The sequence below is a fragment of the Opisthocomus hoazin genome, chromosome 7 (genome assembly GCF_030867145.1).
Source record: "Opisthocomus hoazin isolate bOpiHoa1 chromosome 7, bOpiHoa1.hap1, whole genome shotgun sequence".
Lineage (NCBI taxonomy): Eukaryota > Metazoa > Chordata > Aves > Opisthocomiformes > Opisthocomidae > Opisthocomus > Opisthocomus hoazin.
Window position 1 is genome coordinate 43,566,472 of NC_134420.1, and position 24,737 is coordinate 43,591,208.

Below are 24,737 nucleotides of genomic sequence, written 5' to 3' on the forward strand. Positions count from 1 at the left end.
CCCTTCTCTGTGAGTAAAGCTAACAGGAATGTTTCAAATCCCTATTGATCCTTACATCTTGACAATATCCCCTTTAATATTATCACAACACATGCATTCTTCTTTTCACACAGCATCTTCCTGTTAACTACTAACTCATTTCAGTCAGCAACAGTTCATTTCCACACAGGCTAAACCTACATAGTCTGTGCTGTAATGAACATTGACTACACCCGCACTGCTAAACAACAATGAACTAAGCAGCAAGATCAGGTACTATACTGCTGGTCATACGGACTGCTGAATTCCTGTCTTAGCTTTCCCCTTGCCTCTGCTTTGAACTGTTTCAACAAGCCCTCTTCAATCAAAGCTGTTCTGGGTAGCTCAACACAGATTATTCCTGGCAGGTGGAACCAGACACGACAAGAGATTTATCAGCAATCCGAGCTAATTTCATGAGCATGCTTGTTTCACACAGCACTTGATGTACTTTTCCCTCAATAATGCTTGGACCTGCAGAGGTAGATGAAACTCTCCTTCAAACAGAGAAAAGCCACACAGCCACAAAAGCATGTCATACTGGTTAACAGTGATAGGATCCCCAGAGCCCAATGGGGCCCTTAACAGTGAGTCTCCATCCTAAAGCCAGATCAAGTATCACAAATGTCTTGTCAGCATACCCGGTGGAGGGATTTCTAGGTCAGTTGTCTGTTGAACATTAGTACGACCAGGTCTTGGGTCAAAAGCAGGAACCAGAGCAGAAAACTGCCGTTTCAACACATAATCATCATCCCATGTTCTTCTACGGCCTCCTTTAGTTTCATACTCCTCCTCTTCCTAACAAACAAAGCACTTGTATTTTAGATTCTGCTATAAAGAATCATTGGATCAAAAATTTAAAAGCTACTTATGGAATACAGCAGTCATGTAAACTAAAATTGACACAAAAGATATCAAAGCTGGCAGTATTAGTTCATTTAACTGGTCAAGTGGGAATTGAGAGAATTATCAAAACCACAGACATACAAAAATCAGCATGAATGGGCTAACCTTACAACAGGTATATTTACAATTTCTGGAAAGAATGACACTTTCCACGAAGCACCAGGACACAGGGAAACACAGGCTATTGTAGACCAGCAAGCTTGATGCAAATGTTTTGTGTATTGCACTGACTTTGGAATATCAAAGACTCAAATAAGAACAGTGGTGTCAAAATACATACATTAACTTTTCTGAAATCAAAATTATTTTTTTGAAAGTGTATACATACATTAATATATAATGTATACACATTTTATCCAGAGATTAAATCAAACACCAAAACACTGGAATTATTACGGTGGGAAGAAATCTAATAATCAAAAAGCCATAGCAAGAATTAATTGCTTATGACTTTTCTACAACAAGCTTTCAATCTATTCAACTCCTTACTGAGGAGAATTACATAGTATATCAGAGGGAAAAGGACTGGAACCCAAGAAAGGAAAATTTTATTTTCCAGATCTGATTCTTGCTGTGTAATCTTAAGCAAAGACTAATTTAGCTATTTCTGCATCTTCCCATAAACAACAACCATAACTCCATTTAATAATTTCCAAAAAGTGATCAACAATCTACAAACAAAAGTTATTGTTTGCATTGTGGATCCATTTAAGTAGCACTGGCTTTTCCATTCCTAACTTCGTATCTTTGTGCAGAAGGTGAAATCACAAAATATTTAGTAATGTACCTGATTTCTATTAAAAGCATAATCACAGTAGGTTAAAATGCTAAATATCTTTGTTCAAATGACTAAGAGTTGTGCATATTAATTACAAGAGGAAGGTTCTATAATTCCTTAAAACAACATTTACATTTATGTAATAAACATTAAATCATCTTGTATCATCTAATGTTTTTCCTCTTAGGCCTTGCAATATTCATTCTGATCATTTCAGTGGTAGTGGTATGATGAACCATGGCCTTCTACCAGCGAAGAACCTAATGAAAAGCCAGAACTTACAATAATGTAGGCAAGACCCATGTGGACTAACCTGCTGGGTTTTGTCTTGCCCCCCTCAGCCCCTTCTTTTAAAGAGGTATTTCCTCTGGCAAACTTGAAATTCCTACAGTTTGCTTCACACATCCCAGAACTGTATCACGACAAAATACAGTAGCCTAACCACAAAGTTATACCATTTCATCAGCCATGATGATCCATGATTTCTAGTGCCTGTCAACTTCTTCCCAGGCTATGATTAAGATGATAATTCTGACTTATAGGGTCTCAGGTTTTCTCTAGAATAAATGTTGAAGGTGGTACAATCAAATTTGTACAGAAAGGAGACTGCCCTGTTAGCGGTCTTAACTAGTGACGTCTTGCAATTTTATCACACTCATTTGAATGCATGAGAAAACAGCTTTCTTGATACTCAAAATATATACAAGAATGGGGAAAAGGGACAATGAACTGTCTTCGTAAAGTAGTATTCAGTTTGCAGTCCCCAAAAAGTATAACAAAATTTTAACTTTGGCAGTTCATTTAGAGTCTTAATGGATAGGTACTCCAAACTAGTAGTCCTAAATCTAAACACATTTGTTTTAATTAATGGAAAGATTATAGCTAAGACACCATAATGCAAAAAAAACAAATCTGTGGATTTTTAATCCATCTGTTAATCAATTAAGATATCATCTATGTTAACTATACTGTACCATAACTTCCTCATATTCTTGATCTTCTTGGTTATCGTCTTCATTTTCATCATCTTCTTCATCTGGTTCAGGTAGATCCTCATCATCATCTAACTCTGCCAACAGAGTACTAGCTCGGCAGCTATCAAGAAAATCTATAATACATATAAATATTTACATACAGAACAAAAGGCAAGAATAACTTTTAAAGCAAAATTTTGAAAATTAAAGAACAGGAACATTGGGAACAGTGAAAAAACAAATCTCACTTAAACAAGAAAAACAGAGAACTAAAACATTGCTTATGGCACAATACGATTAAAAACTGTGATAAAAGCATACACCTAACAAAAAGTCCAGGGGTCTAGCCAATAGTATAACTAAAAAAAGCAACACTTAACAATTGTATAATTGAATGATCAGTTTCTCATTTGCATATATATCAAACGTTTTACAATTACACTTATTTTCAATCACAAAAGACTGCAAAAAGATGGTGCACATTTATACTGTCTGATTCTATGTTTAATTAATTTTAAAAACAGGTTAGCAATGTGATTTCCACTTAGAATGTGTGGCTTAGACCTCACATTGCAATGTAAAGGACATTTAAAACCAACATTTTAAAGTGGTATTTTAAAAAATTCAATTGCTAACTCATTTCTGTAATGAGAAGCTGAAGACAGTTCAATTTCACCCACCTAGTACTAAGACTTAAAAACCAACCCCCAAAACCAGAAAAGAAGTTCACAGCAATCCAAGGTGGACTGGGATGAATCTTTGAACTTTTACATTTTTGAATACACATATAAACTATCTATACCACCCAAACACCCTTTGAATTGTTGCCAGAACCTCAATAGAAACTTTAAGGTAACTCTGTTTGCCCAGTTGTTTATGATATATTTTAAGACTTGTCACCCAATCAAAATACCAAATGAGACTTGAAAATTTAAAGAATAAAGTGAGATAGCATATGCAGATATCTTAATCAACTGCCTCCAAGCAGGTCAATTCAGCTACCCATTGAAATTACCAGATAATTTTCGAGCAATTTCAACAGGCTATAGGAGAGGCAACAAAACAGAACACAATCAAATCAAACTTTAAAGAAATCAAGTATCTTCTCTTTTGAGGACATCTCACAATCCAAAACACTTTACATTAGGAAGTATTTTCCCATATGTAGCCCAGGTTTTTCTTGACTTCATTTCATCAAATTAATTCCTAGATTTTATCAACCCAGTTAACTAAATCTTCTTTCACAGTATTCATATCCTGCAAATAAATTCTGTCCTAATACCTGCTTCTAGCATATAGTGCCCACGTAACGCTGGATTTTGTTCCTCAAATCATGTAACTCCATTCTCCACATCATTTTCATTTCTGTGTTCTTTCCAATTTTTTGCAATTACCACTACAGTATTGAGATACCTGGAACCTCATATACTATTTTAAGTGCATAATGTGCCTAAGAGCAGAGGCTTTTCAATCACAGAGAAATATACGGTACCTCACACTGAGCATGTAGCATGCCTATATAACACAATGAGAAAGAGCATTTTGAATTGAATTACAGGTTCATACGCAAACTACGTTAGATACTAAACTCATATGATTAAGGAAAAGACTAAGCACCTAAATACACTGTATCATAAATAATATGTGGGATTGAAAGTGCTGAAAATTAAGACCTGAAAACATAAGGAAATACTACTATGTTAACATTATTTTACTTACTGCCTTACAGTATTAGTAACATATGAACAGCTCAACTTTCATATACTTTTCAGTAAATAAACTACTACTTGAGAAAAATCACAACAACGGCAGAAAAAGAAAAATCAGTAAAGGGAAGTCTGCTTATGTTCATTTAAAAATGAAACTTACCATATAAAGAATATTCTGCCTCCTGACCTGTATCGCTCTCACTAGATGTTGATGTTAGGCTAGTAGTTAGAGTATTACTAAGCGACTGACCAACAGATAAAACTGTAGTTGCTGTAGCTACATTGCTGCTGCTAGTAACACTGGATGTAGACATGGTCACTGTTGATGTGGTACCAGTTGTAGTCAGATTAGGAAAACTTTGGGCACCCATAAGAGGAGAAGCTATAGATAAAGATATGGTAAGATAAAATAAATGATTTGATGACTTGAAGAGTACAATTTACATGCATGACTCCTGTGTTAAAAAATATATTTGGGGTTGAAAAAATATCAGACGTGTTATTTTACAATAAAGAATAACAGATTAAAGGGGAAGGGTTTCCCAGTGCAAAAGTGCACCCTACAACGCAGATGCCCACTTCTGAGCATATTCCCTTGCACACATTTAAAACAAATAAGTTTATTAAATAAATCCCCAATTACAACTGTAAATCTGAAATTACTCCACTTCATTTTCAACGTATGAAAAGTATTTCTGAAATCTGTTATTCCAATACTGTGTCTGTCTTTAAGCCTAGAATGTAAATTAACCTCTAAATGGCAATATAATTAAAATGATACAGGGAAAACAGTTTAACTATATATAAACGAATTGAGAACAGAACATAAGACAAATGTGAAACTTGTGATTTTTGAGCATTTTTCTAAAGTTCTTAAAGCAGCTCTGACTTGTTATCTTTCACATAACTATTAGCACATAATGTTCACGATGGGCAACAAGCCTGAGCTGGCAGTACTGCAAAACATGTGACTTAAAGCCTTACTTATGTTGGATGACTTATATTAATAATTTTCAAAATACGCAAGCAACAGCTGTGAATTTACCTTACTGCACATTCCAATAAAACACAGTAAATGCACTTTAGGTAACAACTGAAACAAGACTGAATTCACTGTAAAATCCATAGAAAGAATTCCAAGTAGTGTACATAACTGAGTAGAAGTTATACCTGTGTGCAACCACACATTTACATCCCAGTCTTCAAAGCATTTTCTCACATGCTTATCTTCAAACACAGGAGATTAATCACGTTTGCATGTGCAAATTTGAGGGGTCGCCTATACTTAAATTTAAACTTCATGTTTTTTAATCTACCTTTTCCAAAATTTATCAAATGCAAGTTTTGCCATTTTAAAGTAAACATTTTCCTTATTGCAGCTTATGTAAACTGAGCCACCGCCTTCTTAAAAAAAATTAATCTAAATCCTGATTTTCATACTATTCCTATCGAGGCTTGCAAAGGTTACTACCCTTGAAGAAAAATACAATACAACCAAGATTTTTCCCCTAAGTGCATTTGGTAGTTTTCTGATAAAAATAAATGTTACTGTTTCTATTTTTGTTGTTTGTGAGATACTCTTTGGTTTTTTCTCCCTTACAAACAGTTTGTAAATAAAAATATAAAAATGCAGACAAAAAAAAATCAGCAAAGGTGACACAAACAGGTATTGTGCTTGATACCATTTCTATGTGTGGGTCAGGAGAGAGCAAAGTTTAAATTTAGGGTTGTTACTAAGCCTGTGCTCATCTCTATGAAAGCATGTAAATTTTCCAATCCAAAGGGTTTTCTTTTGTTCTTTAAGAACTTGAAAATAAATTGTTTGGTATTCGTGTCTTCCACCCACTTGTAATTAATAGCAGTAAACTCTTTGCTGTTACAATATACAGAAAAAGCCATTAAGTGTCAGCATTTCATTTCTCTGAATTCAAGAACAAACTGAAACTGGTTACCCTAGGCACCACTTCACCCCTGGCAAATCCTGACATTTAAATGCAACCACTACAGCAAGTCCAGGAAGACTTACAACACTAATCATGACTTCAGACTCAACTTTTTTGGGTGGAGTTGGGGTTTTCTGTTTGTTTGGGTTTTGTCTGGTTTTTTGTTTGTTGGTTGGTTTTTTTTGTTTGTTTTGTTTTGTTTTTTAAAAAACTGGACAGGCCAAATAAATTTTTTTTTTTTAAAATCCAGTATTTCCACAATGCTGTACTATAACTTCAGTGAGATTCCTCATATTTAGCCTTTGACCTCTTTTTGGGTCACAAGTTCCCATTTACAGTTTCTGTTTGTATAAAATGTATGAAACAAAATAATTCCTACATGATGGATAATTTTAAAGTATGACTATAAGTTACTACTAAATCCAGTTTTTAATTTGCCACATTCTTATTTCCATCTTTAGCACTGTATAATCTCAAACATTCATGAAACCTGTTAAACATGCTGCTGAAGTATCTTACTACGTTTTTCAAAGGTGCTCGCTCTCTACCGCCAGCACAAAACTGCTTCAGAACTGGAGGCACTGACTATCTGCCTAAAACGGGATTAATTACTGGGAATCTTCCCTTGAGTATCTTACTTTTATATTCAATACAGGCTGCAAACATTCCCCACCCCTCATCCCCTGTATCACAATATGAATATAAGAATATATTAAAAAAAAAAAATCTTCCTGACAAAAAAGGCAACACTATTTAAAAAAAAAAAATAAAACACCACAACTTAGAAATGCTAAAAGCAAACATCACCTTTTTCAATAAGGAAGCACAGAAGTCCTAGGAAAGCATGAAAGTTTAACAAGAAACTGAGTGCTTCTTTCTGGCTTGGGTAATTTTACTTTTTCTAACTTGTCTGCCTCATGAAATGCAGCTCTCCAATTAAAATACTATCGCCATCACTGAACGAAATACCTAACAAGGCTGGTTGAGTAACAACTCTGATGGGAGCATGCTGAAAATTCCAAAGAGTGAACTCACTCACAAGCAGCAGGTTTACAACTTACCTGCTAATACCTTGATCCTACACATAATTTGAGAACATGCAGATGTTAAAGCATGGACACATAATCCCATTTATATCATTAACTACAAAATTCCTTACACTTACTATGCCTGAACAGTTTCCTGAATCTCAGCCTTCATGACTGTACCATCCTTTAGGAAACCTCTACAGTATCACAGCACACTACATTATTCAGCCTGACAGAATGCAGGAATCTACTAAATATTCATCATACTGCAGTTTACTTTTTTCTTTCTACTGTGTTCTTAGTTCCTAACTCAGAGACTTCACAAAATGCATTTTCTGAGGAAAATGGAAAAACAACAGAAATAGGCAGATACAAGGTGAATATACAAAATCTACACAGATCAAAAAGCAAGAGTATCCCACATTAGTTACTGCTGCTAGTCTTCCAGCCTCTTGATCTAAACCATACTCTCTCTCTTCCTACGCATGTAATCGTCATCAAATTTAAATTATCTTCTATTTGATGGGTACCACAGTGTAACCTGACATCACAGGGCAATGCAAGACCTTCCAGCTGACAGGAACTCTGTGAGCTCTTCATGAGTTCTACATGTACACACAAGGTTGAAGCTGCTCTAAGTTCACTTGTCTAATCAGGCCAACAGAATCCAAGGTCCTTTACGTCTAGTGAGATCCAGAGAAACAACAAAAATTTCAACCAAAAATAAATATAGCTTACTTACTTGCAGTACTCATAACATTTCTTCCCAAAGTATTAGTATTGTTATCACTGCTACTTCGGCTTAAATTCATGTTGTTTGTGGCATTGGTACGTGCTATGTTTGCCACTCTTCGTACAAAGGACTCCAGGCTGGAAGTTTCTCGAGATGATAAGTTAGGAACGCTTGCGCTGGAGCTCATCGGTGCCCCAGCAGCCAATAGCGAACTGACTGAGAGTCTGTTACTTGCTGAAGAGCTTAGAGGTCGTTGGGAAGCTGCTTCTTTATTAGTCAGTTCCGAGACTGAACTCACGTCAGGAGAGCTTACACTAACAATTCCCATGGATATAGCACTGGACTCCCCAGGAGTACGTATCGAGTTATCAGGACCTAACTTCCTCTCTGCATTTTCGTTTCCCATGTCCGCTGTCAAGGTGCTGGTGCTTGCACTGGAAGATGACCCTACTTCAGCCTGAGGCACACTATCAGCGGAAGACAGAACAACAATTGGTTCATGGATGTCAGTGCCTGAAACTATATTTTGCTCCATTACACTTTCTGATCTCCGCTCCATTTTGGTCGAACCCAGGCTGATGTCGCTGCTACTGGCCACGCTACACACAGAACTGCTGCTTCCTTTTCTACTTGAGGAGCCTGCAGCAGCAGTCGTCTTGTCTGGACAGTTGTTTTTCACCAAGCTGCTCCATGACTGCGTTGTGCCTGAAACAGTGGATGAAACAGGTTTGGGTGATGCCGCTGAATCAGGGTCGTACCCTGGTGCAAGCTTGAGGTCAAACTTTCCTTCTGCGCCCATACGGTAAGAGTTAGAGCCACCAGCATCCCAGGTGACATCAATCCAGCCTGGAAAGGGACAGGAGTTTGTGAGACCCAGCAGAAAGCAGACAGGAGCGTGTCAGACAGTAGCTCCACAATGTGGGATCAGCTTCTCATAAGGGCTGCATGTCTGAACTAATATAATCACTAAATAACCCTTAATGCCAATTAAAAAAAAGTGTTTAAATCTAAACGATTCTGTATTTTAAAATGCTGTTAACACTGAGGCAGCAAGCATGATCAGCCTCTATCTTCAGGGTCCCAGAATCCAGCCAAAAGTAAAGTTTCCTTCAGGAAGGAACCTGACCTATTAGGATCTCTCAAAATTTTATGATTAGGTTCTCTAACATCAGAAATGTATACTGAAACATATCACCATAACTTTATTAGTAACTGTCAAGAAACTACAATTCTTGCAAGGACATTCTGTAATGTTTTTCTTTGTTGGATGCTTGTGTATAAGCATTATCTAGCTGACAGGAAACACATTATGAAACTTATTAGTTTGGGATTTCTTATTCTTGTCCTGTAACGTGAAAGAATTCATTTACTACTACTCAGTTTTTTAGTTCAATAATTTACACAGACTCAAACATTTCTTATTAATAAGAAAAGTCGTAGGGCAGTCAGGTAAGGACTACTTCAAGTAAAACTTCAGTGTTGCAAGAAGCATACATTTCATAGGATGAAAATTTATACTGGGACCAAAACAGCACTGAAAAGAGATGCTACTCTTCAATTCCTTTGTTAAATTATTTTTTAAGTTAAATGTAATAGATCTACAATAATATGGGTAACATGCAAAAATTAGCCAAGAAGAACAGAAACAGGGGCAAAATAGAATGTATTGTTGCTTGTCCGAGTATCTGCCACAGTCTCAGTTACCTAAAAAAATTCCTTTTAGTATTTCTCATGTGTGTTAACTGTGACAAAACTTGGTGTCACTTTTAATTCATACACATTTTCTTTAAAAACAAAATCTCTAAGGCTCAGTCATCTTCTGCAACAAGATGTCAGGTCCAGATGTACACACATATTTTTCTTTAATAAAATAGATGCAATTTGAAGCAAAATATTCTTTTTAGTACTGTCAGGTGCGCTTTTACCTTATAACTATGCAAGTCATCACTTCTAGACCAAAATAGAAGATCACAGGCAATTTTCTATTTAGAAATATCACTCCGGAGGAATAATATTTAAAAATGTATAAAGTTTTCAGATATGGTAAGTAGAGATTTCATCCCTACATGAGCAAGTTTAGATCACATTATTCTTGTATGATGTTATTCCATCTTCATGAGCTATATCTGAGTAGCTTCGTGTCACTAAATCATTGAAGGGTGAAGTTGTGAAGCAAGTCTGAATTTTTGCCCTTCTACAGTTTGTTATCAATTACAAAAAAAAAGAAGTTCCACACTGTAGTTAAACAGCATCATTTTCCCCTTTATGAATATCTGAACAGGGTATTTTGTAAAAGCGTAACTAAATAAGCGTTCTTGATTTGTATAGTTCATTCTCCTGAAATATTAAGTACAGTTTTAAATCCGCACAATTTTTTAATGCATATTAGGTACTTGAAGTCTTACTGCTCCATCATTACCGTCCTAAAACAACTCTCAAGATTTGTCTAAACTTGTGAATAATGACAAAAAGTCTACGGGATACTATTTTCAAAACTCTATCTGAAAGTCAGCTGCGGCAGGAGTAAGAGTCTGCTGATACATGTCTCACATTGTTTGGCATCACCATTTGATAAACAAACCTCTATTTCACCTGTGTTTAAATGGGAAAGTTTTACTGGAACATAGGAATGAAAACACTGATTTAGTAGAGTACTACTCACCAGTAATACCTAAAGTCTTCAAAGTGAGAATGTAGCTATCGATACTGTTGCATCTGATAAGAACAATATACAGATGACAGAAGAATTCCCTACAAGCTATACTGAATGCCTTAAATAAGATTCAAAGTTTCAAAACATTTTAAGACATCGTACTATGGACATTTCTCCATGTTTGAGAGCTGACAACTAAACAGACTAGAACAAATTTTAAAATCTAGCTAAGAACGAGTCTATGGGTGGCTGAAGATGCTTCAGAAACAAGGCAAGTCTTATATACCCCAAAGCAGGGGGATGGCTGGGGGAGGGGAAAGGCGGAAAGCATGTTCAGCTGACAAGATCATCACCTCTTCTGGAGCCTCTTCAATATCTTAGTTTCCTGTGCACTGACTTCTCTGGCTGTTGTAGGTTTTTATATTGCTCCGCAAGTTAATTATTTTTCATGCTTTTAGTAAAAAAAACCTTGATCCCAATGAAGCTAGCAAGGTAGGAAAGGTATAGGATACAACAAAAGTCAAGAAAAATATTGCAAATGCTAAGCTAGAAGAAATGAAGAAGGTAATTATAGATTTTGCAGACCCAAAGCTTAATTAATCAGTTTGCATCATTCACCTTCAGATACTTTTTCTTCTTTGTAACAGATGTCTAAATAACAATTTTGTATTCAAATTAAGCAAAGCTCTACAAAAGTTTCATGTACAGCAAGAATTTTTTTCATGCATTAAAATGGAATTTCACAAATGAACAGTTATAGTACTTGAGTTCCTTCTCCGCCAGATATTTAAGATTTTATCAACTTCTTCAAGACACTACAAAGGAAATACTTTAATGCTCCCCTTTTCACACAAACTAATCACTCTACAGACAACACAGATTTCAGGCAATTCATGCTCACCGTTATGCAATTCTCCTGTAACAGTGCCTTCGCCCTGTGGGCTTCCATCCTGATCTCTCCATTTCCAATCAATTCCTCTGATTACACGAGCTCCTGGAACCATATATTTCAACACCTGAGAACGGACCAGACGTCGCTGCCTTCGCAGATTTGCTTCAGCTTCTTTGGCAGCTTTTCCTACAAGAAACGTAAATTGAAATGAAAAGACTTAAAAATATTGAATGGGGAATAATTTTGAGCTTAAGTCTCTAAACAAGTTTCACTGCAAAAGTTCACCAGCTTTTTCACACTGATTTTTATATTGTATGTTCATTAGCATTTTAAGAGAACAAACAGGATACACATATTCTTTATCTTACCCAGCTGATCTTCACATACTCCATTCACAGTGCCATAAAGTTCAAATCCAGACAGGGAGAGGTAGTGTGTTTGCCCACTGGCATTCTTTCCCATCTGTTTTATTCTAACATGTCTCCAACCTTGTTTCTCATCTTTTGGAGGATCTAAAGGCCACGTTGCTGTAGACCTTTAAATTTATTAGAAATGAGGCATGGGACAAAAAAAAAAAACACAAAAAACAAACACCAACAAACCTTAGTACCAAGCAAGCAAACAGAACCATAATGCTGATTGTGTACAGATAAAATCAGAAAACTGCCAAGAATACAAGGTACACAAAACCTACTAACATTAGAGACAAACTCTGTATGAGTGCTGGTGTTACTATTTTCTCAAAAAAAAAAAAAAAAAATCCAATGCAGAATTTACAATGATTGAAAAGCACAAATGCCATTATGTGAACCATATAGAGAACTTATGAATCACTTGTTTTCTAGCCCATCCTCGATAGATCACGTACCATTTTTTATGTAGTTACATTATCACACCTACATTACATGTTAAATTGGCCTGCAGCCAATTATGATTTCAACTGACCTCAGTACTATAAAAAGTGGCAAAATACACTGACATACCCTGGTTCGTTGAGACTACAGTCATCAACATGAGTATACAAAGTAGTCCAGTTCTGTCCATCCTTAGATACCTGGAAAACCCAATTTCTGAGAGCAGATCGTCCATAACCTCGAGCATGGCGTAATGTGTAAGCTGATGGTATAACCCAAAGGCCAAGATCTATGGCAAACCAAGCATTCTTATCATCGTTAGTATGACAATTGAGAGCTGAACTGTCACGGCTTAGGATGTCTTCTAAACGGCCGTAAGGCAGATTTCTTCCTTCTGAGGATGTAACCACTACTAACCCATAGGCTGCTGGATTTACCCACTCATATGCAGTTCTATATTAAAAAGAGAAATGTACTGTTCAATTATTACTTACATTAAAAAACCAAATATCAGTAACATTTGACATTTACTGGACACTGTATATTACATCTGAATTTATTACAAACCAAAATGGTTAATGTAATTTTAGATATTTAGATAACTTTAGAGATGTTCAAACATCACTTGCTACAGTTTTTTTATTAAAAAAAATAAACCCACAAAACAAAATCAAACAAAACCATGGCAAGTAAAACCACAGACCCAAACTTCCCCAACCCCTTCATTTCTTCAGCAAACATACAAACAAATTCTCAACACAACTTCAGAGATTCATATTTTTCTATCACTTAAGTAGAGCAAAAAGAACTGTAATTCTACTGATCAACAGTAAAAGCAAAGATATCTCCCACTCTTAAAAAAATTATAACAGATTTAGTTTCATCATGAATTCTCTCCCCCCACCCGATCCCATAGATCAGTTTATTGTGTCTGACTTCAAAATATCTGGCTTTGAAGAAACTCACTTTGCATTTGTCCCAATCCAGTAAATAATTCCATTTTCATCAAAATCATGTTGATGCCTGAACACAAATGTTTGGCCTTCACGTAGTTTTCGTACAAAAACAAATGAAGCCCTATCAAAGTCGTACCACTGCTTTGCTACCTACATATGAATGAAAAGAAATCAAATATTAGAGATGCAGAATGCAACCATTCCTCGTGAACTGAGTGTGTGGTATGTTGCTCACCATTTTCAGGAGATACTGTTCTAGAGATTCAACAGTTGCCAACGGCTCCATCTTTAGCATTCTACCAGTTCGATCTATTAAAGATGTCTCCCCTGAGGCACGTTCTAAACGAAACCTCAATCGCCTTGTTAATATCTGAAAGAGTAGCCAAACATTAATATAGGCCTTTCTGTTCGGGTTTTGAAATTTTAAGAAAAGCGATACATTTCACTACAAGAGTTTTAGTGGCATATCAAGTCTTATTCTTGCACAACTTCAAACTATATTCTAATTTAATGCTTTAAGAAGGAATTTCCTAGTAAGACTTTTTTTTAATTAACCAAATAATTCTTTAATATGACAGTCAATGTATAAATCAATTACATTCAAGCTAGCATTTTTTAAAAAAATAATATTCTTACTTTTCATGTGTTTTCACAGCTTTTATTTACAAATCTTGTAGACTAGCAACTACCATAATATAAAAACTGAAAATGCTTTTTCAAAATATTCAATAGCAGCAGTGTTTTTGCAACTTTCTCCAATTATTTTCTAATAATTTATCATCAAAACAGAAATATTCACACTTCACTGCCATTCTGCAAAATCCCAAAGTGTGCTTTCAAATAGAAAAAACTAAGACTCCACACAAACTGGACAAAAACAAGCAATATTTTTAGCCAAATTGCAGCTGTATTTTATAAGAAGCTGCTGATCCTGCATGGGTCTCATATAACCAAATGAGCACACAGCCCTGGAAGGGACCTTTTTAACCCTTATAGCCCATCCTTAGTCATCATAAACAAACACGTCTTATAATCGCCTTCAACAAAATGCTCCTTCAAGTAGTAAGGGTACCTCTCAGGGGGCATATTCCTATATAGAGAACAATAATTGAAGATGAAAGAACAAACATGTTTTCAGTCAAAATTTACTTTCACTTCACAACGTAAAAGTGACAGTAGAGGAACACCCAAACATTTAGGTTAAGTATTAGGGGAAATAAATGCCAAAAAGTTTGTTGTTCTTTACCTAATTCTATCCACCTTTACAAGAATATGCTTCATACAGACTTAATGTGTGTAACTTTTCCTGACATCCACATATAACATTCAGCTGTGTATCACTCAGTGTGATATCTAGTTATCACTGTACATTTACCTGAAGATTATATGTCGATCCTGGTGTATCGTACAAGTGAAGAGGTAGACGTTCGATAGATTCTAACACTGCTATCAATTTCCGAATTAATGCAACTGCTGGACGACTGTGAAAGTGAACAGTTACTCTTACCACACAACAAGAAAAAAAATTCTAAAGTATCTCCGAGAATAGTACCCAGCTATAGCAAGTATCTCAGCATGCCACTTCTACTGATATCTGTTCTAGTCACACAGTGACAGAACAGTAAGAAAAACATTAATCTGAACAGTGATGAACAAAAATCACCTTTATATTTGTCAACAGATGTACATTCAATATAGCTGACTCTTACAGACAGAATTCAGTAAAATTTTCAATTGCTACTTCAACAGCAGATGCTGTCTTTTACGACCAATTTTCTATTCCAGAGAAAGACAAATTGAAATGGTAAGAACAGTTCTTTTGTCTTCAAATTATTTTAAGCATACCACGCTGCTTCACAGATACAAAGTTTTTTTTGATTTGGTTTTGTTATTACCTTTCATCATCTTCATTTTCACTGAATGCTGTTTTGAAAACATTTATTCTCTCTACCAGTTGACTACAGTCTTGTTTCACATCTAAATCGACATTCTAAGAGGAAAAAAACAAAAACCAATTATTTCTAATACAAAGCAATATTATTCATTCTTTATACTGGCAAAAATACCTCTTTAGTGTCACTGAACTCCCTGTTTAAAACCTGTATGTGAACAGCAATATTATATCAGCCATTAGAACTGACCAGTGTTGATTTAAAGATTTTTAATGGCTGATTCAAACTAAAGTCATCTCTTGTGATAGTATATATTCAACAGGTAGACAACTAACTGGAGCAAGTCTGTCTGATTTTCATCAAGATGGAAAAAAGGCACATTTATAATAGATTTTTTTGAACTAAGGCACACGCCTACTTTTTTTTTTTAAGAAAGTTTTCCTTCAGACTTGTGTTCTGTAAACTCACATTATTTAAAACTGTAAGCAACGATTGAACTAAGCCACTACTGCACATTTCATAAGGAGAAATAGTATTCTCATCCTTCAATAGTACAATTAAGTTTTCCAGAGCAGTCTTCATTAAATCTCTCCAAGTATTTTCTCCCTCAATACACTGGAAGACAAAAAGACAGTAATGGTGAAAACAAAGTTAGCAGTTTTTTCCACTTTCTTCATTTGAAAAATAATGTCCCAGCAAAGTACATAACTGGGAATTACATGCATTAAAAACCACCACATTTCAAGCAGATACATTGCAATTTTCCTTTACAGGCAGTTATAATGGTATTTCCACTGACATCACACATTATAAAGTAAAGGATATACACTTGCCTGTCTGTTTGTATGAAGTTCCCATGCAGACTCCAACTGTGTTGCTATGTTCCTCAGTGTGACAACTACTCCTCGAGGCATGCTTTCAACAGCTTTAAAATGATCATCATACAAATCTCTTGCCATAGTGCGTACCTACAAATGGATTTTGATAATCAGAAGTCATACCTTACTGTAATGAGACTATTATTATTCTCCAAGATACTAGAAACTCGGTCATCTTTTTTAAAGAAGTCCATGACAGACACAAACAAATAAGGAAGAACTGAAACCTAGTTTACAACATCAATAATAATACTAATAATAAATGGAAATACACAGAATCTTACTGAAACTTACAGAAACTAAGCTTACCATCATATACTACATTACAGCACAAAGGTAGGAGAAACTCTCAATCTGTGGATCTGTTTCTTTAGAACTGTATCACGAATCTAGTAATCTTTTTAGAGGTAAGATTAAGGGCATTTTCTATCGTTTCTGAATGCTCTGTTCACATTCCTCAAACAAATTCACGCAAAAAGTCCTTATGTGACCTTATACTAAGAATAACCTTTTCTACAAAGTATGGATCGCACAAGATACAGATCTAATAAAATAAGCTCTTATTAAACAACACTTTGCTTGTAAGAAATTTCCCAAAAATCTTTTCTTTTAATTATTATCATGTGTCCTACAATAATATGTTTCACAAACTTTGGAAGTACACAGTGCAATCCCAGGCATGAAAGAGCACTGCCTTCCTTTTATCATTCCACCTATCCTCGTTCACACAGTATTTTAATGTTCAATTGAGTGTCACACTTCCTCAGGTGTAAGTGTCCTTACATGCTGTAGATTTTTGGAATAGGACATATCCACTGCAATGTTAGAAACTGCAAGAGAGGTCAAGACTGAAGATCAGCCTGAGCCCTTGGCATCAGCTGGCCACAGAACCTACTGTTTTTCATGGTTTCGTAAAAACCTTCATTTCTTAGTTCCTCTTTTTTTCCCCTCAGTTTGAGAAGAGAAAGAAGAATTTTAGAGAAGTCTAAAATGAGGGCTTTTACACATTTTGTTTCACTACCACAACTCTTACAATACAGACTGTTCACTACTATCCCTCCAGCTGTCACGAATATCCAGTCTAAAATCAGTATCTGAATGTAGTGAATACAAGTAACATACGCCTCTGATACAACTGTAGTATTGGTCATAACATCTTTTCTTTTTGCATAAAAAAAGAAAAACCTACAGAATTATACAAGTCAGACGGATTGGATTTTCTTACACTTTTAAAATAAAAATCGTTTTCCTCTAGAATAGCACAGAGTTTACTACGACTGTTGGATAAAAGCACTTGCAGAAGTGCTTTGTTCCAAGTGAAGTTTTTCCCCTTCAAGTTTAGCACAAAATTGTGTCTAGTTCAAAACAGAGAAGATTTTACTCCTCTAAGAGGAAACTACAACTCCACAAGCATGTTATAAAATAAAATAAACTTAATTAAATTCTAAGTACAAAATTCACAGATGCTCACTAACCTTTTGCTTTGTCTTCTCTAGTTTAGATTTCAGCTTTCTTCCTCTTTTGCCTGTCCAGCCAGTCACAAATTCTGACCCTGCAACATATTTTTAGAAAAGTCACAATTTCTCACAGATATGAAAAGCAACAAAAACTACCTCCTATACACTTGTTCCTGCCTGCATATAACACATACCTACATACTTACCCAAAGAGGTTTCAGCTGTAAACGAATGCTTTGTTCCTCTGTTAGATTCAAACACAAAGCCTGGCAGATCTTCTTTCAGTATTGTAGCTTGCTGACCATCGGAATTGTGAATAGCAATTTCTCCTTCTTTCAGACAGGTGAGTGACCAGTTTCCCACAGTAAGTTTAGTTGGCCCTGGTGCTGATAAAATTGGCTGGCTTGTGGTAGATGGTTTTACTTGGCTTCGAGCTCTTTGCAGCTTCTCAAGGAACTCACTCCTACTTTCTATTTAAAAAGAAACAAACATTTCTTTTTTCTTCCAACAATTAATTCCACCACCGCATCTCAAATTTTATTTTTTTTTTTTGCAAGAGCAAAACAACTGAGTACATTCAATGCAAAATGAAGTTTGAAATTAAGGGTCTTAAAGTGTTCTAAATTTCTTCCCAGTATATTATTGTACTTCAACGGTGATTTATTCCACAATCTCATCAAAGTGGACTATGCAACTCTTTCTGAATCATGCTATTGACAGATGTATTAATTCATCTTTACAGTTATAATAGGAAGATTACAGAAATCCATGCTAAACTTTTAAGTCTTGCAAAAATAGTTTATCTCATTATGGCCAGCATGAACTCTTCTCAAAAGTGAGTGTTTAGAAATAGGAAATTAAGTTAATCTTCCAATAGGAAAACAGCAATCAACTTCATAGCCTAAAGCAAGCGAAGAAAAGATGTTGAAGCCATATAAAAAACAGAAAAATATTCACAAAGCTCTACAAAGTCTGACAATCAACATGTACTAAAAGCAAATTCGAGCTGAGATAATAGCTGTTTGCTCAGATTAAGTGTCAGAAAGGCACTCCAAAAAAGTTTGGTTTTATACGCTATACTAAAACTATTATTCATCTCCTTTGTAGAACCTCTACATTCACCTCAGAGAATGTAAGAAAGCCATAATTACATTACTTAATACAGTGACATTGTGCTAATTCAAGTTATAACACAGACACTCCTGTTCATTTTTTAGAAATTACAAATATTTTAAGGGCCTCTGTATCTGAGAAAAACATGAAACAATTAAAAAAAAAATCTAATGGCACCACATTAGACTTGATTAAAAGCTAATATTTATATGGAGATATTTCATAGATGACAAACAGGATCTTATCCTACTTTGAGGATATGTACGTAACCTAGCTTGAAATTACTCCAAAGAACTATCTCAGTTTTCATAAAATTCTATTTTGATACTGTAGTAAAAGGCTGCACACTACATTTGAAATATTAATTAGCTTAACTGCAGAAAATTTGATGAGTTCACAACTTAAAAAATAAAATTTCCATATAAAATAAACATGCAAGAACCTCATTAATGTAAAGATATCTCAACTTCAACGTTAACAAGTATCCTCATCTTTCAGCATACTGGTTTGCTAAATACTGCTTTTGTAGTATAATTGCTGTTTTCCTTTGCTGCAATGACTTTTGCTCTAGGTTTTTAAAATTTGCCATTTCTATTGTTGTACAATACAAAAAAAAAAAGACGTGCAAAAAACAAGTAAGCACTCTTGAGGCGCAACATTCTTTATTGCTTAAAGTTCATGGCATCTAGACAGATTTATAAAAAGAATTTTGAAATTTCATATGCAAAATTAAAATTATGTTAATGAAACCTTTCCAGATTTCCATAATCACATTTTAACAATTTTATTACATAGCAAGCTGCACTGAAAGTGCGATGATGTTACATGGTGGGGAATAATTTCGGGTTCCCTTAGGCAGAATTTTGAGACTCAAAGCTTCAGAATTACCATTAAATTTCAATTTTTGCATTGAACTTTCATTTCTTCTAAAGATTCAAACAAAACAAGTATTAAGCTCATGTGGAGAGGGGTGAGTACAGACCTTCCAAAAATGTTCATAGTATATCTATTTCCCCCTCCTGCCCCAGCTTTCATCATGTGATACACACTTACGAATTCCATTACTCCACCCTCTATACTCTTGCCAGTCATGAAGTTACTAAAAAGTATACCATGAGATTAATCATTAATGATTTAGGAAAGCAGAACATATAGTATAGTTCAGGACTTAAAGACACTATTCTGAGTCTATACTGTATTGTAGTAACTTTGCAGTTAACAAATAGTAGTTTCTTATCTCTTAAGACAGGCTGCTGCAGAGTCTTAGAGCTAATGTTTAAAGTTCAGGCAAATTACACTGCAATGTCAGCACTCTTCATTTAATCTCAGTTTAGCTCCTTCCCTCCCATAATATCCATGCCAGATATTTTGTTCAAAAACCTGCGATTCAGTCAATTTAAAAAAATAAAAAAAAAAAAAATATATATATATATATGAAGCAACATATCTTCTTAAACTCCCAATCCAACTTTAAGTTCTCTTCATGTCAAATTCATCTGAGCCTTCCCCATTCCTCTCATCTTGTACAGAAATAGTAAAATCCCACCACCACACCCACATCATTTGGAAGGAAGAAAGCAGAATTATCACCCAGGAGCTTAGAGGATTTAAGAAGTTAACCTCACTGATCTTCTTAAAATTATATCATATGATAAACAAGTATCTCAACACAGAAATTGTTTACCTTTTGAGGTACTAGCCTTGTTGAAAAGAATTCAAGGATACATTTTCTGACAAAAAAAAAAAATCTAGAAGTGGTTTCCAGCTGTGTTATAATCTAGAAACACACATCACATTTTGTCTTCATGCCCCAAAATTGATGGATAAAGTCATTAGCACTTCATTTCTATCCTGAATCATAATATGTTCTGTTCTTTCACTCAATGGCTTATTGAAAACATAATAATATTGCAAAGTACTTTATGTCTGCTGGTTCATAAATGCATGAACTGTTGCGAAAAAGCTGAAGGAGGGTTGTTTCTGCATCCAGAACAAGTTGTGTATTCTGTACAGAAAATTAAAACCACCTGTGCATTGCCACTGCATAAGGTCTGTTCCCTTATCCTCTCTCCGACAAACAGTTAAGACACTGTAATTTGTTTCCCAATCTTGATGAGAAACTTTCCATTACTTTGTCTTCAAACACATGCAATTTCATTCTGCTAGCTAGAAGCAAACAACAAATCGCCATTTCAACCTGCTCTTCCTGGGACAGCCACTACAAAGTGCTTTTAATGACTGGGGTGAAAAAATTAAGTATGCATGGAGAAGAATCAAAACAAAACGAAGTTAATAGACTTTTACTGGCAAGGTGTTCACTTAACACAATTCACCAAGGAAGTCAAGTTATGGTCACATGCTATCTGATAAAAAGCATCACAATTAACTGACCACCTTCCACCTGTTTACATCCTTTACTATTTAGTAAGCCAATTCCTGCAAAACAAAATAGCTCCAATCAAATTATATAAACAAATATAACAGTCTCAAAACTTAACTTTGACTTGAATTGTAAAGAAACTACCTGAACTATCAGATCCTCCTTCAGGGCTGCCACTGGAATACATCGTGGCCAATTTTCCATCCAAGATAAATCTGAACCATCCATTGCTACCATTAGATAGCTCCAGGGCTGCAGCATCGCTCCAGATATACAGGCAGTCTCTTCCCCTAATGATTGACCAGTCTCTCCAGTGATACGGTTTACCCTGTTGCAGTTCTTTAGCATCCTCCTGTGGTTCATCCTCCTGTAAGAATACTGTATTAAACACCACCACAAAAAACCCAAAAACCTACCTAATAAAACACTAAACCCCAACCAACCAAACAACTCCAAAATCAACAAAAACCCAGTATACAAAACACAGACGTTTTACAAGGGCTTGAGAAGAAAAAGAATTACTCAAACCAAAAGCATAGGAACTATATTTTTCTGTTTGTAAGATGTATCTTTAGAAGTATTCTTTAATAGAATAAGTTTCTTTTAAGAAGTTTCCTTTCAGATACAGATTCATCTACTCCACCATAACAACAGCTTACTGACAGGGACCTCTGTCCAAAACTTGTGTTGTGAGAAAAGAATCACAAAATGGTTGAGGTTGGAAGGGACCTCTGGAGGCCGTCTAGTCCAAACCCCTGCTCACGTAGAGTCACCTAGAGCCAGTTGCCCAGTACCATGTCCAAACAGCTTTTTAATACCTAAACACTAAAAAAAAAAACACCCAAAACAAACCCAAGGACTCCACAACCAACCACAAAAACCTAATCCCCAAAAAGACCCTAACAACCCAAACCTCACAGTAAAAAAAACTTAGGTATACACTTAAGGCTTAACTATAAACCTTAACTGAAGTAAATGGATAACAGAAGTGATCTGTTATCCATTCAGTTCATCTGAGTGGTCAGTAATGTGCCTACTGAAAATTCATAATTTCGACATGCACTTAAGATTTTTATTCTGTAGAAAATTTTCTTCATAATATTTTTAATATGCTCCATAACAATGTTGAAAACATCTGCAATTACTTGATGCATGTACATTGGAAGAGATACATTCTGTTCAGAAAGGATTCATTTTGTTTAGCAGTCATTTTCAAAACACTACACAAAAAAACAAGTGTCCATCAACTTCACCCCAAGTAAGTATAAATAGGAACACTCAGCAGAGAATAACGTGCTAACAGAAAATGAACTTACAGAAAACAACAACAACAACAATTAAAACAAGTGGCATACAATAAGCATTAATTTAATAACCTATTTATCCAACTACCTTGCCCTGCACTTTTTCGTAACAGTGAAAATTGTACTAGAAGTGTTGATTTTACAGGAATGAATAACATTATCAATTTTGTACTTACCTTTTCAGGTTTAGACTCCTCTTCATTTTCATCATCAGATGACGGCCCCGCCAAAGTTGACACTTTACTAATTACACCAAGTCTAGCCAGTTGGTCTAGAAAGAGATCACCACCTTTATCCACCAAATCCCTTATGATTTGCAAGGCTAGCAAATGGCCATCATCGTCATCCTGTAACAACACATCGGGATGGAGACCTCTTTACTTAAAAATATCTTTATATGCTGAATGTCATATGTGGTCACAGATGGATGCTATAAATGCTTCAGGGTTAGTTATTAACAAGTATGTGGAATCAATGCACATTAACCTCCTTTTTAGCACTGGTTTCACAAAAGAAGAGCATTTTCTTTCTTCCTACCTCTTGATCAAGAACTGTAGCTGTTATCTCAACCAGTATCGTGGGTAGATTGTGGCCAGCATCAGAGTCACAAACCTCTTTCAGCAGCGCCTCAGAACAAAAATGTATCATTTTTCTAATGAGGGCAAGACTTGCTTTCCTTTAAAAGAGATCATAGGGGGAAAAAAAAGATTCTAAGAAAGACAGAGCAAGCAGCAATCAATGCAACAAAAAGGTTCAAGATAAAACTGCTTTTGCACTACATTTACGCATGCTTTCAAAACATATTTTTTTAAATTAATTCCAGTTCTCGTTCTTGGAGCCAAAATTGCTTACCGTTACAGAATCACAGAATCACAGAATGTTCGGGGTTGGAAGGGACCTCTGTGGGTCATCTAGTCCAACCCCCCTGCCAAAGCAGGGTCACCTACAGCAAGCTGCACAGGACAGCGACCAGGCGGGTCTTGAATATCTCCAGGGAAGGAGACTCGACCACCCCTCTGGGCAGCCTGTTCCAGTGCTCTGTCACCCTCAGAGGGAAGAAGTTCTTCCTCATGTTCAGACGGAACATACATACTACATTGTCTCTAAGAATAATTCAACTGCTGATCTTTTTTGATTCTACAGTACTATGAGTCTAACATTATTCTCTCCTCAGCCCTTCTCTAGGTAAACTTATTTTACATTCTGTCTATCCATTCTTAATGATGGCAATTCACTTCTGCACACTTCATCTTCCTCCTAGGTATCCAGCCTTCTGTTTCTGTCACACACTTCCCATGTTTTGGTGAGATCCCTATAGTTTTAAAGTCTAAAATTACTGCTCATGCAGCTTTTCATATTAAGAACTACAATTACTCTGGAAGCCAACCACTTCTGTATGGTTAAAGATGAATTTTTTATTTGACTTTTAGAAACATTATTTACCCGATTCAAAAATAAATTTACAATACAGAGCCAACTATTTCTTTCCACAATCTGCTACAACAGTTAATCATGCAGAGATTGTCAACATAGTTTCTTCTTTCCTTCATTTAAAATGACCTAGTTTAAGCTTCCTATCATCAGCTCATGTAGAGTCTCCGCTAAAGTCTCTTTTTATCTTGTATTTTCACCTCTCAGAGTGCCTATAAACACTGGAAACACAAATACATGATCAAGCAAATGTTATGTTTGTAATGTAAAAGGCTGAGAGGTTATGGTCAGACGCAATTTATCACAACCATTATGCCACCCACAGTATTAGTTTTTAAGTATTAAATTAGATTACATTCTTTTAATTCTCTTAGCAAGAGGCATCTTTACTAGCTAATTAACACTTAAGCTCTTAAGAAGTCTTCTAAAACCTTCTAAAATAGCTTTGTCCAGTCTTCCCCATTTTCCAAGGAATGCATCTTCCACTTCATTAGTTTTCCTCTCCTAAATCAGTACTTTCATTAGAGTGGCTACAAACAGCTGTAACCAAATACACAGTATACACAGTCTACAGAAGGTACTATATGAACACAGTATTCTTTCATCATGCTACTATTGTCAAGAGCATGCTTCTCTCTCCCACTTCTAACTAACCGTATTTTTTCCAAGACATCACTTCCCCAGAAAGGAATGCTACTGAAAATGCTAAAAAATCAGACTTGCAACACTTTTCAAACCATGACTTCTATTCAAACAGAAATATGTTTAAGTGTCATTTGCATTACTTAAACATTTAGATGTTATAATTTTTACTGAAAAAAGTCCACCTTGGCTTTTT

The 24,737-nt window shown here is 35.5% G+C and overlaps 2 protein-coding genes across 12 annotated transcripts in view; one reads left to right on the top strand and one right to left on the bottom strand.

The window, feature by feature from the left end:
- The window catches only part of AP4S1 (adaptor related protein complex 4 subunit sigma 1), a 52,658-nt gene extending 44,085 nt beyond the window's left edge, over nucleotides 1-8,573 (top strand). The window contains exon 7 of the mRNA XM_075425149.1: nucleotides 8,509-8,573. Coding sequence (XP_075281264.1) covers nucleotides 8,509-8,550 — 42 coding nt within the window. The 3' untranslated portion in view covers nucleotides 8,551-8,573. The remainder of the gene's footprint in view (nucleotides 1-8,508) is intronic.
- HECTD1 (HECT domain E3 ubiquitin protein ligase 1) overlaps nucleotides 1-24,737 on the bottom strand; it is a 65,848-nt gene that overhangs the window by 12,842 nt on the left and 28,269 nt on the right. For 3 of the 11 annotated variants that reach the window (XM_075425133.1, XM_075425137.1, XM_075425132.1), the window contains exons 11-29: nucleotides 23,006-23,144; nucleotides 22,645-22,815; nucleotides 21,309-21,531; nucleotides 21,176-21,220; nucleotides 17,878-18,141; nucleotides 17,690-17,766; nucleotides 16,170-16,304; nucleotides 15,805-15,951; nucleotides 15,340-15,434; nucleotides 14,820-14,925; nucleotides 13,680-13,814; nucleotides 13,455-13,594; nucleotides 12,618-12,941; nucleotides 12,003-12,169; nucleotides 11,644-11,820; nucleotides 8,099-8,935; nucleotides 4,546-4,767; nucleotides 2,677-2,810; nucleotides 660-816 (exon numbers count right to left, since the gene is read on the bottom strand). In XM_075425133.1, coding sequence (XP_075281248.1) covers nucleotides 660-816; nucleotides 2,677-2,810; nucleotides 4,546-4,767; nucleotides 8,099-8,935; nucleotides 11,644-11,820; nucleotides 12,003-12,169; nucleotides 12,618-12,941; nucleotides 13,455-13,594; nucleotides 13,680-13,814; nucleotides 14,820-14,925; nucleotides 15,340-15,434; nucleotides 15,805-15,951; nucleotides 16,170-16,304; nucleotides 17,690-17,766; nucleotides 17,878-18,141; nucleotides 21,176-21,220; nucleotides 21,309-21,531; nucleotides 22,645-22,815; nucleotides 23,006-23,144 — 3,695 coding nt within the window. The remainder of the gene's footprint in view (nucleotides 1-659; nucleotides 817-2,676; nucleotides 2,811-4,545; nucleotides 4,768-8,098; nucleotides 8,936-11,643; nucleotides 11,821-12,002; nucleotides 12,170-12,617; nucleotides 12,942-13,454; nucleotides 13,595-13,679; nucleotides 13,815-14,819; nucleotides 14,926-15,339; nucleotides 15,435-15,804; nucleotides 15,952-16,169; nucleotides 16,305-17,689; nucleotides 17,767-17,877; nucleotides 18,142-21,175; nucleotides 21,221-21,308; nucleotides 21,532-22,644; nucleotides 22,816-23,005; nucleotides 23,145-24,737) is intronic. The other 8 variants (XM_075425142.1, XM_075425139.1, XM_075425138.1 and 5 more) reach the window with 4 other exon arrangements.